Source organism: Diceros bicornis, chromosome 15, assembly GCF_020826845.1.
Source record: "Diceros bicornis minor isolate mBicDic1 chromosome 15, mDicBic1.mat.cur, whole genome shotgun sequence".
NCBI classification, from domain to species: Eukaryota; Metazoa; Chordata; class Mammalia; order Perissodactyla; family Rhinocerotidae; genus Diceros; species Diceros bicornis.
The window spans coordinates 14,196,680-14,212,919 of NC_080754.1; the positions used below are offsets into that span (position 1 = coordinate 14,196,680).

At 40.0% G+C, this 16,240-nt stretch overlaps 1 protein-coding gene across 2 annotated transcripts in view; it reads left to right on the plus strand.

The window, feature by feature from the left end:
- Positions 1-9,314: 9,314 nt before the first annotated feature.
- Positions 9,315-16,240, plus strand: part of CD96 (CD96 molecule) — a 91,524-nt gene continuing 84,598 nt past the window's right edge. Inside the window, exons 1-2 of one of the 2 annotated variants that reach the window (XM_058555763.1) lie at positions 9,316-9,578; positions 11,489-11,839. In XM_058555763.1, coding sequence (XP_058411746.1) covers positions 9,518-9,578; positions 11,489-11,839 — 412 coding nt within the window. In that variant the 5' untranslated portion in view covers positions 9,316-9,517. Of the gene's footprint in view, positions 9,579-11,488; positions 11,840-16,240 lie in introns of both variants that reach the window. The other variant, XM_058555764.1, reaches the window with a different exon arrangement.

A 16,240-nucleotide genomic window follows, 5' to 3' on the forward strand; every position in this document is an offset into this window, starting at 1 on the left:
TTTATTTTCTACAGTTGATTTGAACATTTGGCAAGTCAGCCATGAAATGTCTTTAAATTTATATTCACTTTGTCAAGGTACATGTTGTCTGCTCTTTTAAGAACTGCTAATTTTCTTAGTCTTATGTTCTTCACGGTGGACCTAAAGGTCATAATTGGTGGTGGATCCAACGGGGGTCTTGAACCTCTTATACTCACAGTGATCATTCTTCTCCTTGATCATGCTGAAATGACATCAGCCGAGAGGAGAGGCCCTTTATCTTTGTCTCTGTAGATCAATCCTAGTGCCTGACATATAGTTGGACCTCAATATTTGTTGAGAAACTCATCAGAATGAAGGGTATGTCTTATTTTTAAAACTATTTGACTAGCTTATTTCAATTTTGTGGACTTTGTGAGATAAGTATGCTATACTGTTTCCATTGATGGGAAATAGTATTACTTAGCCAAGAGAGTCTCATCAAAAAATATTCATATAGTGACTATTTTGTGCCCAATACCATTCTGGGGCCTGGAGATAGAACTGTGAGTATGGATACAGACTTAGCATGCCTTCTCCCAAAAGCACAGCCTGAGATAAGAGCCTGCCTACAGTAACTTTGGGATATTACTCTCTGGAACAGGAAAGGGAGACTAAAAAGAGTAAAGCAGGGAAGGAGGGAAAGCCAATCCAAGGGTGCATTATTAAGCAGGTGACACAATGGATAATGTGACTGGGTCCCTCTGGGCGCCCTCTGAGGAGCCGTGTAGAATCATCCGCCTGAACATCAGAAGAGGAGGGATTTGTGCACCAGGTCCTGCTCCCCGTTGTGCACATGTTTCCCCATGGGATGTTAACCCTTTTGCACTTTCACAGTTGTGCATGTGTCAGATGGATACGGCACTAGGTCTCTGCTCCAGGGATGCCTGGGTCAGTGCAAGACATTCAGGGCAGCTGGTGAGATGTGCTTTGAGGTTGTCCACGTGAGCAGCTGGTGGCCTCCAGAACAGCTGGAGTGAAAAGACAGTGGAGAGGATGTTTGGTGAGGCATAAGAGGTGACTCACACAAAGCCCCTGTGCTCACAGAGCTTAAGTTCTAATGGAAAATGACAATATACCAACAAAAAAATAAACAACCTAATTTCTCATAGTGTTAAGCACCATGAAGGAAATCCAGTTGTTGATGTGACAGAGACCCAGGCAAGGCTCCCTTAGACAGTCACAGGAGTCAGGAAAGACCTTGCAGAGGTGGGGTCATTGGAACAACACCAGAACGAGAGAATCCAGCCGTATAACAAGGCTGCTGAAGAGTTTTCTGAGGAGAGAAAACAGCAAATGCAGGGACCCTGGGGTTTAATGAACATGGAGAGCCCCAGGGAAAGAAAGGTAAGAGGAGGAGGGACTGTGGTGAGTGAGGGTTTGGGGAGGCAGGAGGGAGCCAGGGGCTGACCAGGTCATGCAGGTCGTGTGGTGAGGTGCTGGGTTCCTCTCAAGTATGCTTACATCTAGAGATGTATGAAAAGAGGACCTTGACATTTACAGAGCTGGCATTTGAGGTTTGCACCTCTGTCAGGATGTAACTGACAGGGTCTCTGATATGTGGTTCTGGGCAATTTTATGTCACAGAAGCACACATTTGAGTTACATGTGTTGTGAGGCTGGTGTGTGGGGTGAATCACTTTGCTGGGGAATGAGCTTAGTTGACATCCCAGCACCCCATTTCAGCCTGGTTTTCTTGTCCTTTACTCATGGTCATGTAAATAGAAACACTAGTGGTATGATTAATCTTTCTTTCTGTATGGGGAAAAAATGTGGTCCAAGGTAAACCCAAACACTTCAGTTCAATATTTATGGTATAAATAACCCTGTGACTTCAGATTCATCATTTCCCTTCACTGGGCACCAGATTCCTCATTTATGAAATAAGGATGTTGATTCTTTTGAAGTTCTGTGGTTCTGTAATTATGATTAGAGAGTGAAACTGATACAAATACTCCTAATTCTAAGTAGACTCTAACATTCTCGAAAGCAACAAGGCATGATCTTGTTTTAGAAAAAAAAAAAGCTTCTCTCACTTTCTCAAAAGTGACAAGGCATGTTTCTGTTTTAGGACAAAAATGCTTTGAGGATCTTCAGCTTGCTTAAGTGGACTCTCCAAACTCTCCATTTTTCTTGTTCATTTGTTTGCATCATCATCTAGTTCTCCTAGAATCTGGCCTTCCCAGTGAGGTGCTGGGTAAGTAGAGCAACTTCCCCATTCCACCAGTTGTGTGTATTGAGGATGGAGAAGAGGCTATAAACAAAAAGAGAATTGTTGGGAGATGCAAATAGGAGACCTATAGTGCCTTCTCTGACCAAAACAAAAGGGAAAAATACATAATAAATGGCTAAAGAATAGTGAAAATAGAATTGATGCTGAGTTACATAACACCAGGGTGAGGTTAATTCAATACCTTCGATTTAAAAATAGCATGCCTGGTTTCACCCAGAGAGTTGGTTAGAATTCCTCAAGGAAATTAAATTGAAAAGCAAGCAAGTGAACAAATATACAAACAGAAACTTCTCAAACAAATATGTGTGTGTGTGTGTGTGTATATATACACATATACGTATACAAATAATACATAAATCACTCACTATTGTTTCCTCTGTGACATATAAGTGCAGGTTAGTAAAGAAAAATGCCATGGGAATAAAAAAAAGAACGATTTCTTGCACATGAAAAGATGTTCAACATCACTAATCAACAGGGAAATGCAAATCAAAACAACACTATGATATCACCTCATGCCTGTTAGAATGGCTATAATCACCAAGACAAAAAACAACAAGTGTTGGAGAGGATGTGGAGAAACAGGAACCCTCATACACAGTTGGTGGGAATGCAAACCGGTGCAGCCTCTATGGAAAACGGTATGGAGATTCCTCAAAGAATTAAAAATAGAGATGCCCTATGATCCAGCTATCCCACTACTGGGAGTCTATCCAACAAACCTGAAATCAACAATCCAAAGAGGCTTATGCACCCCTATGTTCATTGCAGCATTATTCACTATAGCCAAGAAGTGGAAGCAACCTAAGTGTCCCTCAACTGACAATTGGATCAAGAAATATATACAATGGAATACTACTCAGCCATAAAAAAAGACAAAATCGTCCCATTTGCAACAACATGGATGGGCCTGGAGGGTATTATGTTAAGTGAAATAAGCCAGAAAGAGAAAGACAAACACTGTATGATCTCACTCATATGTGGAATATAAACCAACACATGGGCAGAGAAAACAGTATTGTGGTTACCAGGGGCAATGGGGGTGGGGGGTGGGCAGAAGGGGTGAAGGGAGACATATATATGGTGATGGACAAACAAAAATGTACAACCCAAAATTTCACAATGTTAAAAACTATTAAAACATCAATAAAAAAATAAAAAAGAATGATTTCTTGATTGTTTCTTACTTTTCAAGATATTGGAGGCAATTTGCATGTTAACTTGAAGAATGGTTGCTTTCAACTGTCGAATATGTTAAGGTGAATAGTTTAATAGTGTAAGATAAGACTCACTGTAACGAGTAGTACAGGATTCTTTATAACAAACACTTCGATCTTGGGCAAAGCACTTTTACCTCTGGGGCCTCAGTGTCTCCATGTGTAAAATGAAGGGCTCTCTCTATACCAGATGATCAGTACAGTTCCTTCTAGCTCCAATATTCTATAGACCTCGACAGAAAATAGACCACCTTCTTGTGCCAGCAAGCTCATGGCTCTGTTTTTGACTCTTCCACAAAGTAGGCAAATCTTTCAAGAGTTAGACTTCTTTTCTGGAGGAGGAGAGTATGTTTTTTCACAACTCTCCTTTGTATTCTTATGGTCCACTCAGGGGTCTGAAGTTCAGAACAATGTCCGTGATCTCTGTGAGATCCTCAATCACCAAATAAAATGGAATAATGTTCATTACAAGGTGTTCACTGACCAGCAGTGTGAAACAATACTTTTAAAAAGATGTTCGGCAACAAGGACTCACTTTCTATCCCACTCGTTTCCCCTTCCCATTACAATCCTTCCCAGCCCAAGCAAAGAATTTGGTTTAGATCTCAGTTACCTGGGAAATGCTATTAATCACAACCTCCTATTTCCTGATAACATTACTTAGTTGAGGTTGCATGGAGCGTCACCATTATAAAAGCAACAAATACCAGAGTGGTCTGTCTCTCCCCCTCTGGCTCTCAAAATCAGAACTCCATTTAAAATGAAATTACTGGAAAAAAAGAGGAGGGGGCTACTGGCAAAAAGTCAAATCCAGTCTTTGGTTGACTTCGCCAGCCTATTGTTTCCACCAAGTATAGAAACACAACCTCTCTATGTGAATCTATAGTTGTAAAAATAAATGTGGTTAACACTATTTTTGTAGCAATCTACGAAAGGATCACAGTTTGTGATTTGGCTCCATAGCGTCTTTAAGCTCTAAAATCAATTACAACGCTTCTCAGTTTTTCAAGGTGTTCTTTTTTCTCCACTGAATGTGAAGAGACATTTTAAATAAATTTTCAATGTTTTGAAACCAGGTAAAATGTAGAATTTAAACTATTTCTTCTAATTCTGGCTATGTTAACTTAGCCCTAGAAATATTAATGGTTTTCAAAATGCATTTCTGCAAAAGTCAACATTATTGAGTTATTGGTGAATCAACATTAGCTTCCCAGGGCTTTGGCAAAATCAAGGTCTCTCTTTCTCTCTCTCTCTCTCTCAATCTCCCTCTCTCCCTCTCTCCCTCCTTATTTCAGATTACTACTGAAAAGAAATATTCAAAGATTACTAACTATAATTATTCAATTGAATTTTTAAATTCTATTTTTTGAAGTAAAATATGCAGTAGAAATTTTATATTTATCTGACTTAAAAATTATTTTTCTGTACATCCATGCAATAAAATATTATGCAACTATTTAAAAAGAAAGAAGTTTATCTTCGTTCTATAACATGTGTCTATGTCTACAATATATTATGAAGTGAAAAAAAGCGCAGCTTAGAGTCCCTGTGGTAAAAATACTAAAAATCACTTTTCTTCATAATATACAGTCATGCGCCGCCTAACGTTTCATTCATCAATGGACTGCATGTATGGTGGTGGTCCCATAAGACTAGTACCACACAGCCTAGGTGTGTAGTAGGTTATACCTTCTAGGTTTGTGTAAGTACACTCTATGATGTTTCCACAATGACGAAATCGCCTAACAACGCATTTCTCAAAACAGCAGAATGTATCCCCATCATTAATCGACCCATGACTGTGCATATTTATGTAAAAGTCTAGAAAGATATAAGGCAAAATAAAAGTACTGGTTGTCTTTGAATGGTTAAGATTCTAGCTGATTTTTATTTGCTTTGTTATCCTTTTAAAATGTTTTCTGATAATGAGACATATTGATGTTGTCATTGGAAAAATGTATTAAATTAAAATTAGTCTTTAATGAATAGAATTGAGCATGGTGGAAATGATGGTGATAAAACAGGTTGCTATGCTGAAAGTCTCATGAAATTCTTTCTTTTCCATTAGATAGTAATTCTTAAAGCTTATAAAATTTGAGTAGAAAACCAAAAGGAGGAACTCGATTCTCATGGAGGCAGGGCCTCTACCTGACCCTAACAGGTTATTCCTCACTTCTTGTCCAAAGTCCAATGATCCCTTGACAATTGCTCCTTGGGTAGTGTGGCTCTTCCTGCAGGAATCCAGCTCTATTACAGTTTTTCTTTTCTCCTTATTCTCCTGCATGAAACTGCAGAGGAGATTTTGATTCCATGTCCAATTGAACACCAAGACTTACCTCCTCTTTCTTTGTAATGTCCATGCCCCCATCACGCTTTGCCATAACCACTGCCACCATCAGGCTCTCATCCTCAGGTGTCTAAAGAAATATGACTCCTAACAGGTCTTCTGCCTCCCTTTTCTCCCTTCTTTTATTCAATCTACACATGTCTACCAAATTCATCCTTCTAAAAAGTTACTTTAAATATGTTATTCTTTTGCTGAAAAACTTATAACCTCTTTGACATGAAGAAAAAAGTCTATAGCCCAAAATTCAAAGCCTCCATAATATAAGCTCATCCCTTGGATGGCTTTATTTGCCCCCAAACTCCCCAGTAAAGCCTCTGCTCCACAATAACAGCTGATTCAATGAATTAGCCTTGAACTTCAACACTTCCAAGTGTTGGCTCTTACTTTTTCCCCCATCCTGAATGACTTACCTCCTAGTTTCCACCAGACTCACTTCTATAATATGAAGCCAAGTGTAGGTTCCACACTTGAGATGTTCCCAGCTCACTTGATTCCTAAGCGATCACCTCCTTTTCTAAAGTCCCGTGCTGCCTACTCATTCGGTTCTGTACTTTATGTTTCTTGACTCTTTTGGTGTATGTGGATGCTTCTCCCCAGCCAAACAGTAAGTGCTTTAAGAGCAACGGCTGTGTTTTATCATTTGTATTTTAAAATCGCCTAGAACTATGCCTCTTCAGTAATCCCATGAGTTGGCACTCAATAAAGATGTTTTGATTAACTGAAAGATTAAGTATCATGTTTTCTAAGTATTTTGGGAAAGAAACATGTGCAAAGGTATAACACCCCACATTTTTATTTTATTTTTTTATGATAGTTAGCCTTAATATTTGAGTTAACCTCTATGAAAACCACAGAAGTAAGTTTACGTTTTGCTCAACTTCCTATTTCTGAAAATGTTCTTTTCTCGTTGAGGGTAACTGTTTAGATGGAGCACTTAAAAAGTGTGCCCAAAACACACAATTATGGCTTGCCTCTAGCAGAAATAATGTGCACCCCCGCTTCTCTTTGTAAATAATTGAATTCGCCTCTGAAGTTCAAGAAGTTCAAGATTTCCTTTTGTGTGTGAAACTGGCTGCTTCTGTTTTCTCTTTTTATGCAGGAGACTCTAATCTAAGGCAGAAGAAATGCTGTGCAATTGGGATTTGGTGAACAGGGAGAATAATAGAAGAGATTTTCATGACTTCCACAGAAGAGTTATTTTTAAGTATAGAGAATGCCTATCCCCACGCTGAAAGGGCCTTTAGAAAGTATTATCAGGATTGAAAAGCCGTGGAGGCAATTCCCACCACCTGGGACAGCAGCGCAGGTCTGCAGGGTTTTGCTGCCACCTGCTGCATGCAAACAGCCATGGAGGGGCTGTCTCCTGGGTTATGCAGCTGCCGGACACCAGGTGCGTTCAATTAATATTCTGTGGGCATCTGAAATTTGTCTTCTCCTAGAGCCTGGGTGAGTCCCAAAGGAAAACCAGTCAAATCTGATGACTCCAGGCCACAGAGGCTTCTAGGTATAAAAACCATGAACCAAGCTCTGAATAATACCCAGAGAGGGCAGATTTGCCCAGTGGCCAATGAACAGGTGCCTTGCGCACCCCAACCCCAATGAGAGGCAAGAATTCCACTAAAATTGATTCTGTAGCTCTGGAAAATAAATGACAATTTCCCTTTTTTCTGAATTTGAGGGAATTTTTTGTGTGTGAAGAGTTGCTTTACTTTAAAGTAATAAGAGATGGGAGACCTCTAAATGCTTCAAGGGGAGATATTGTTCTTAGAGAACTTAATAAATTTAGATTTTTATTGATGTCCACTTGGGTAAATTCCTCTTTCTATGACAGGTGGAGTGAGGTAACTGAAATCCTTCCCCAGGCCTGTAATGTGTCCCAGTTTAATAGGAACACCAACGTACAGATCAAGATCATCCCAGTAGATCTCTTAGCCTGTTTTTGCCACTATACTCCATCACTGTGAATTACTGGAATTTCCAGCGGGAAAAGGGAAGAGTTGAAGACACTGAGGGCAATGGCGTCTCCTCCTGCCTTTTAATCAAAGGCTTTGAACTTCCCAGCCCTCCCTGAAAACATCCCTGTCAGCGTCGCCTGACCCAACACCTCCAGTGATCTGAAACTTAGTGAGGAGGTGGGGGTGGGGGTGGGAATACAGCTTTGGGAAGCCCTGGACTATGAACAAGTAACTCCATCTTCTGGCCTTTGCAGGCAACATCATTAGCTGAGTAGTAATGTGTAAGTATGACAATTGTCATGGCAAGTATTTGCAGCGGTGTTGTAGAGGGTAGCTTGGACATCCAGGAAGACAGTAGCCCTTGTTTCGCCATATGCAATTCTCTGTTCTCCCAGCTAAATTCTAATCTCCTGAATGGCAAGGGTGATGCCTTATGTCTCAGCATCATCCATATTCCCGCCAGGTCCTTGCATAGGGACAGATCAGTATATCCATGATGACATGACATGATGTCATGACACCCGATGACATGATACATGGTGACAACCTGGCCTGATTTATCTCCCTCTGACCTCAAAAGGGTAACCACCTTGGAAACACAGCTCAGCCTTCTCGTTCGTCTTCAGGCTTGCTGGCAATACCTACATTGTTGTAGTGAAGATGAGAGTCACAGAATATCTCACCAATCTCTCATACGGCAGTATGCAGACACCTATATTTATTCGCTTTTTTTCTTTGTACGTGAACTGACGCTGTAGTCCTCAGCCTAATGCTTGTCTTCTTAATGTTGGAAGGTGAAGATGGCCTATTTTATCCCAAGCTGGAAAACCAGTACATTGGTATCTGGCAGGGAACAGTCATCGCGTGCTAGGAGTCACTTCCCTGAACCCTAAGCTGAGTCCTCTGTCAACGGAAGTGACTGGCCAGATGTTGCAGGCCTGGTGGCTGGCTAAGCTAGGAGATTCTCTGCCTTTGGATTCTGATTGCTTTGGCCTTGCTCTATATGGTTTTTGGCTGAGGCACAGACAAGCTCTTCTGCTGTCAGCAAAAAAGGCCTCCAGCCAGCAGGGTGGGAGACATCCCTACCTGAGCTCTAGCTTGTCCCAGAGAAGGGAGGAAAAGGAGCCCTCCCTTCTCCACGCGCAGGAAAGGTGGGTTTCCCTGCAAGAGGGGAGACAGTAAAATGCAGTTTGATAGCTGATGCTACCCTCTGTTACTTGTCAGACTTTATTAAAATTAACTGTGTTAATTCTTTGTTCTTTCACCCTGGAGCAATTCTTGAAAGGAAACATATTGTAAAATTGAACAGAAAAACTATTATGAAAGACACTAAGCTCACATTTGTTAAATGACTCTGTACTCTTGAAAAGAAATGTATAAAAAGCACATTATGAACTGCTCTGCATGATTTCCTTTGTTTGGATTTTAGAAGCAGCTTGACTGACACAGAAATCCTGAAGGAGAGAATCTTTGGGTACTGAAAAACCTTTTAACGAAGGTGATACACAAGATTTCAGAGAACAATTTCAACATTGTTCTGTTGAAGGTTATACTTAGCTCTGAACCACACTACTTTCCTGTCTACGTTTCATTTCCTGGGGTCTTGCCAAGTGATAAACAGACCCAGGCATGTGGTAGATTTGGGGTTTTTCAGCATGAATAGGGTGGCTGGAGTTTGCTTCGTTAAAAGCATCAATTGGCTCCTGCGATCATTATGGAAATGCTGATGTAAGGCCTTCGGGAAACGATGGAGAAGAGATGGACATACTGTGCTGTCTACTCCATCATCCAGATACATCTTATCAGGGGTAAGGATTCCTGTTGTCCTCTCTTGTCAGATTGGCTGCTTTAGGGGCAAATGGGGCCTCCGTTCTTTTGAAATGTCTGTGACTGCTGCCAAAATTGATCACCAAAGGCAGATCGTTACCAAGGTTTTCAGTTATGTATTTAAAAGTGGCAGATACTGGAGAGATGTTAGAGTCTAGAAATGATTACTAACGAACACTAAAAACAAGAAGGCAATGAGTGTTTTGTGCCACTGCTCTGAGACATTTTCACCCATTTCCTTCCTAAGAGGATCTCTGGAGTCACTGGGAAATTGTGCTTCTTGGAAATGAAATGCTCTCCAAATGGTAGTCAGAAAAACTCCGGAATACTAAAAAAATCACAAAGCCTTCAATGCTCAGAGATCCTTGCTCAACTTTTTCTCTCTCTCAGGTATCCTTTTTGTTTTGGATATAACAAGCATTTCTCCTCCAAATGCTAATGTCTTTAGGAGTTGAACATACATTGAATTTTAACGAGGCATCTGTAGGTATGGACCTAAGAGACAAACTGGGTCCTTAAGACAGTGGGAACCAGTGCCTAAAGGGCCTATTTAAAAATAGCAGGAGGAAAGATTAGTTCTGCTTTCCATTGCCTGGGGGCATTATAGTGAGCCCGAGTGTCTTAAGAATTAACTGTGCTTTTCAGATAGAGATACGAAGGTTTTAAGGAGAATTTCTAAATCAAAGGAGACTTTGGAATATAATACTGTGGATAGGATCAGAGGCACATTATCAGGCCAAGGAGAACTCACAGGGAGCTACATTAATCTGTACTAACCTCTGCCTACCCAAAGTTTTGTATCCATAAAAGTGTAATAATTCCCATTTGTCAAGTACCTTTGAGAGCCTTGTTTCTTCTCAGTTGCTTGTCATCTTTTTATCTTTTCCCTTTGTGAGCTTCAGTGGTACTTGTCACAATAATATATCATTCCTGTAAGAGTATTCCATGTTAATTCTAAAATTGAGGCTACACTATTGAAGGCACGTCAAAGGCTCAATGCTTAACATATTTTAAGTGCCCTGTACCATTTGGTCAGAGAGCTGATAGGAGAGAATCTTCTTTTATGTCTAGTATTTCAAAGTGTTGATTATAGATGATGCTGACCAAAGGTTTATCTTTCATGGAAACTCCGCCTGAGGTATTTTCTCCCCTCTTTTCCTGAGGAACCCTAACTACATGGAAGCGAAAGGCCTTTTTGATCCTCATATATTGAATGTCAAGTTTCTTACTCTTCCCAACTAATTTGGGAGGCAGTTTGGAGGTTATGACGGTTATAGAAAGAGCATGGACTCTAGGCAACTGAATTCATGGTTTTTTACTGAGATGTGACTATAAGCAAATCAATTAGTCTCTCTGTGCCTCAGTGTCCTCTTTGATGAAGAATACTAGCAACATCACTCTTTGGTGTGTGAGGATTAAAAAAGATAGTCTATGCAAAAGCCTATGTTATATACATAGTTATTTTCTCAGTTTCAGAAAATACTGTTTGTGTGTTATATAGAGCTATTGATTCATAACCAAAAAAAGCCATTATACTCATTGTAAGAATAGCTGTCATAAGTTTGCTGATGGACTTCAGTTTTTAAATAGTCTTAAGTCTGTTCACAGGTAGTCAGAGACCTTAAATTATTTTTTTGACAGACCAACAGACAAAGAGATGGATATTCAGAAGTCAACAAGTTCCCCTAGTGTCCTTAAGCAAATGCCTCCTCATTTACATGGAGAATCATGCTTCTCTATCTGGATCATGTACAAGCTCTCTCCTACCACTAAGGCAGCTAGGGAGAAAATTCCTCAGTTGCTCCCTCACCTCATCAAAGTGACCAAGGTTTTAAATTGAGTCACTTCATGCGAAGGACACAAACTGATGGCTCATGTCCTTCTTTTTCAGGGGTATGGGAAGAAAGGTTCAATGAAGACATTTATGCTTTACCTGGCTCTGATGTCAACCTGACCTGCCAAATACGGAAGAAAGGCTTCTTGGTGCAGATGCAATGGTCCAAGGTCACTGATAATTTGGACCTGATTGCCCTTTATCATCCCCAGTATGGCTCCTACTGTGCCAATGAGAGTTCTTGTGAGTCACTGGTGACTTCCAGAGAAATTCCCGGGAATGTGTTGAAGTGGACTTTGCACTTAAGGAACATGTCCTCCTCACTCACTGGGAAGTACGAATGTAGCTTTACTCTGTATCCAGAGGGCATCTGGACTAAAATCTACAACCTACTCATCCAGACAAATGGTAAGCGTAACTGTGTAGAGGGAAGGAATCACATACTTTCATTCAGTTCTCATCCATTCAACAAATATGCATTATGAGCCAACCATGTGCTAGGCATGGTGTTAAATACACAAAAGTTGAGCAGAAAGAGGTATTGCCTGGAAAGGAGGACAGAAATTGATCAAATAATTCCATAAGTAAATGTAAAATTGCAACAGTGATAAGTCATAAGGACGACAACCATCTTGTGAGAGAGCATGTAATAAAGGCCAGGGAAACTGACCCTGAGAAAGCAACACCTGAGCTGAGGCCTGAAGAATGAGGAGACATTAACATCATTTAGGAGGTGGGAGATGTGTAAGTGGTCCAGAGAGAGGGAACAGCTTGTGTGAGGGCTTTGTAGAGTTTGAGGAAATGGAAAAATACCACTGGGACTGCAGTGCAGAGATTAAGGGTTTTAATTTTTATCTAAGAGCCATGGGAAGACATTGAAATATTTTCAACAAAAAGATGGCATGACATTTATGGCCTGACTGTATTTGTGTTATAAGAACGTCATGCTGGTTTCAGTATGAGAATGGAGTGAAGGTAGACAGGAAGGAAAAGGCAGAGATGTGTTAGGAGACAAGCCCAGTAGCCCAGAGGAGACAGAGTGGTAGTTTGGGTAGATATAGAAAGAAAATGTTAAATTTTATGAGTTGGGCATAAGACAGATATGAATTGGTAATAGAGTGGATATAGGACAATTGCAGTATGAGTGAAGGAGAGAGAAAAATTGAAGACGACACCCGGTGTCTGGCACACATATCTGAATGGTAGTGCCATTCACTAAGATGGGAGGGGAAGGAAGCCGGGCAGGTTTGTGGGAGAATTTATGAAAGTGGCTGTGTATATATTTAGCATAAGGTGAGTAAAGTGCCAAGGAGGCTGCTGGACATGTAGCATTCACACATCCCTGTTTTAGAGGCCTGCATTTGGAGGCAGGAATCCTAGGTTTAAGTTCTAGCTACTTTCTGGCTAGAAATGAATTTCACCTGGGGCCTGTCATGTAACTTCTCTGAGCCCATCTGGAAAATGATGATAATAATGCCTACCCTAAATTGCTTGGTCCTAAAATAAATGATTTCCATTTCTACTAATGGAAAAAAATGAAGACGAAAGCCAACAAATAGAAAATGCACTGGAAATGGAATATTTTTAACTCAGGGGCAAAGTAGCCTGGTAATAGAAAAAAACCAACAAAAATTAACTCATGAAGGCTATGTTAGAGGAGGCACGGAGCTGATTCATGATGAGCAGAAGGTGTGGATTTACTATCTCCTCTCCATTTCATATCAAGAGATAAGACCATGGTATTGAAACAGTTCACCTATAGACCAGGGCCTCCTCCTCCATGACCTTACAATGCCCTATTTACATTGCTGTTTTCCAAGAAGAGGAAAAAAAGTATTTGAGTTCAATTGGGGATAAGGTGAGGTTGAGTAAAGGGAAATAAGGAGACCTGTATAGAACAATGTTTAGCTACACAATTTTGGGTCAGGTAGCCTGGATTTGAATGTTGGCTTGTCTTTTACTATATATATCATCTTTGGCAAGTTGTTACAAGTCTCTAACCTTTTGTTTCCTTATATAAGAAATACGGATAATTATAGTACCTCCTTCATAAGTACTATTATTTTGGTGATTAAATGAGATAATCTGTGTAAAGCACTTAGCATAGTTCCTGCCAAATGGTAAGGGTTTGGTAAATGGTAGTTTTCACCAAGAATAGTAATAATAGTAATGAGTGAACTCTATCTCTTAGTTCTTATCAAAAATGAGTCCTCCTCCCTCTCTTTGTATTTGCCTAATTTGGAGGCCAACGAGACATTCGCCATACATTAGCACAAGTACACATTAACCTCGGCTTTAGACATAGATTTCGTACCTTCTGCCTAAATCTGTAAACTATACTATTGCGTCTCTTAATGTCTGCTCCATCAAGAATTGGCAACATGGATTGATGTAGCCTATAGGAAATAGGATATAGGATGGCTCAACATGAAAACAGCAATGGAGAAGAGACAATATATTATCTAGACAGGAGAGTGGTGTTGCCTTTAAGGAAAGCATATTTCTTAAAATAATGGGCAACCCAAGGGAGCCACGCTTGTAGCTACTAAAAATGGCAAATCACTGGAGAGGCGGAAGCCGTGTCTACACCCTGTGGGGTTGGAAAATTCCTAGTCTTCTGATTATAACTTTGCTGCTGGTCAGCTGGACGAGATTAAAAAAACTAAATGGCCTCAGTATTAGAGAAATAGTTCTGGTATTGTGTATTTGTGTACAAAGGAAGCAAAACAGAAAAGAGCAAAACAGAAAGGGAAAAAAATTCTTTACCATGGAGTGGCCGAAAGTGTAAGCCTGGTGTAGAGCTAAAGGGTAGACGCTGAACTCAGACAAGGCAGCTGCCACTGGAAAGCCCTGCCGACTCCTCACCCAATGACACAGTTTTTCCTCTTTCTTCTTTTGATCTTCTCTCACTTGTGCCATTTTCCTCTTATATCCCTGTGAGATCTTCAAGTTTACAGGCCAATTGGGTAAGCAAAGCACAAAGTACAAACACTTATGAAGCGCAGAATCAAGTGCAAATTGAAGTCGTGTAGAAGAATCTAAATGTGCAAATGCTGAGCGACCAGAGGCGGTTGACACCTCTTCCTCTTTCCTTGCTGCTGTCATCTGAGTTTCTCTCCTCCCCTGTCTGCTCACAAAACCGTGTCTAAACCCTGTGCCCATGTTCCCCGAGGGCCCAGCTGAGAGGGATTCTGTTCTCTTTTCACAGTATTTTCTTCCTGTGTGGGTTAGTGCTGAGGGCGGGAATGTAACACACAGTTTGGCATTTGCTCCTTTTTCGTTTTCACTTGACAGGGTTTCCTCCTAGGTTAGGAGCTTCCGGTCATTCCAGGAAACCCAGTTCTCTGAGTAAAGCCTTGGGTTATTGTAATGGAGCCTTCCTTAACTTGAATGCTACTGGATCCCATGATGCTTCAGATTGTAAGATTTTGATGCATTTAAAAATCTGTAGTTATAAGAGTACAATGTGGCTATAATTTCCAGATGATAACAAAAGACTCTGGGGACTGTTAATATTGTTATTGGAAGTAGGAAGAGGAGGAGGATGGGTAATGGTAACAGAAGGAGGAGGGGGGTAATACGAATAATAAGAAGAGTAATATAATAATAGAAGTGGTAGTAACAGTAGCAATATAATCTTGATAATATAATCGTGATAAGTTCGGTCTAACTACATGCTATTACCCTGCCTAGAGGCATAGTTTGTTCTTTGACTTTTTTTTTCAGTTTTATTGAGATGTAATTGACATATAACATTGTATTAGTTTTAAGTGTGCAACATGATGATTTCATATATGTATATATTGCAAAATGATTACCACAATAAGTTAACATCCATCGCCTCACAGTTACAAATTTTTTTCTTGTGATGAGAACTTTTAAGATCTACCCTCTTAGCAACTTTCAAATATACAATACAGTATTATCAACTATAGTCATCATGCTGTGCATTACATCCTCAGGATTTATTTCTCTTATAACTGGAAATTTGTACCTTTTTACCACCTTCAGCTATTTTGCCCCCACGCCCTGCCTCTGGCAACCACCCATCTGTTCTCTGTATCTAAGAATTTAGTTTAGTTTTGTCTTTTAGATTGCACATGTAAGTGAGATAATACAGAATTTGTCATTCTCTGTCTATTTCACTTAGCGTAATGCCCTCAAGGTCCATCTACGTTGTCACAAAGGGCAAGATTTCCTTCTTTTTTATGACTGAATAATATTCCACTGTATATTGGAATATTTTCTTTATCCACTGATCCATTGATGGAAACTTAGGTTTTTTTCCATGTCTTGGCTATTGTAAATAATGCTGCAATGAACATGGGGGTGCAAATATCTTTTCTAGATAGTGATTCCATTTCTGTCAAATATATGCACAGATGTGGGATTGCTGGATTGTATGATAGTTCTATTTTTAATTTTTTGAGAAATCTCTATACTGTTTTTCATAGTGGCTGCACCAACTTACACCAAACATGTATGAGGATTCCTTTCTTTGAATCCTCACCAACACTTATTTTTTGTCTTTTTGTTAATAGCCATTCTAACTGGTGTGAGGTGCTATCTCATTGTGGTTTTGATTTGCATTTCCCTGATGATTAGTGATGTTGAGGATCTTTTCATATCCTCAACATTGTTGGCCATTTGGAGGTCTTCTTTGGAAACATGTCTACTCAGTTCTTCTGCCTATTTCTTAATTGGATTTTTATTTTTTTGTTATAGAGTAGTATGAGTTCTTTATATTTTGGATATTGACCCCTTATCAGATATATGATTTGCAAATATTTTCTCCCATTTAGTAGGTTG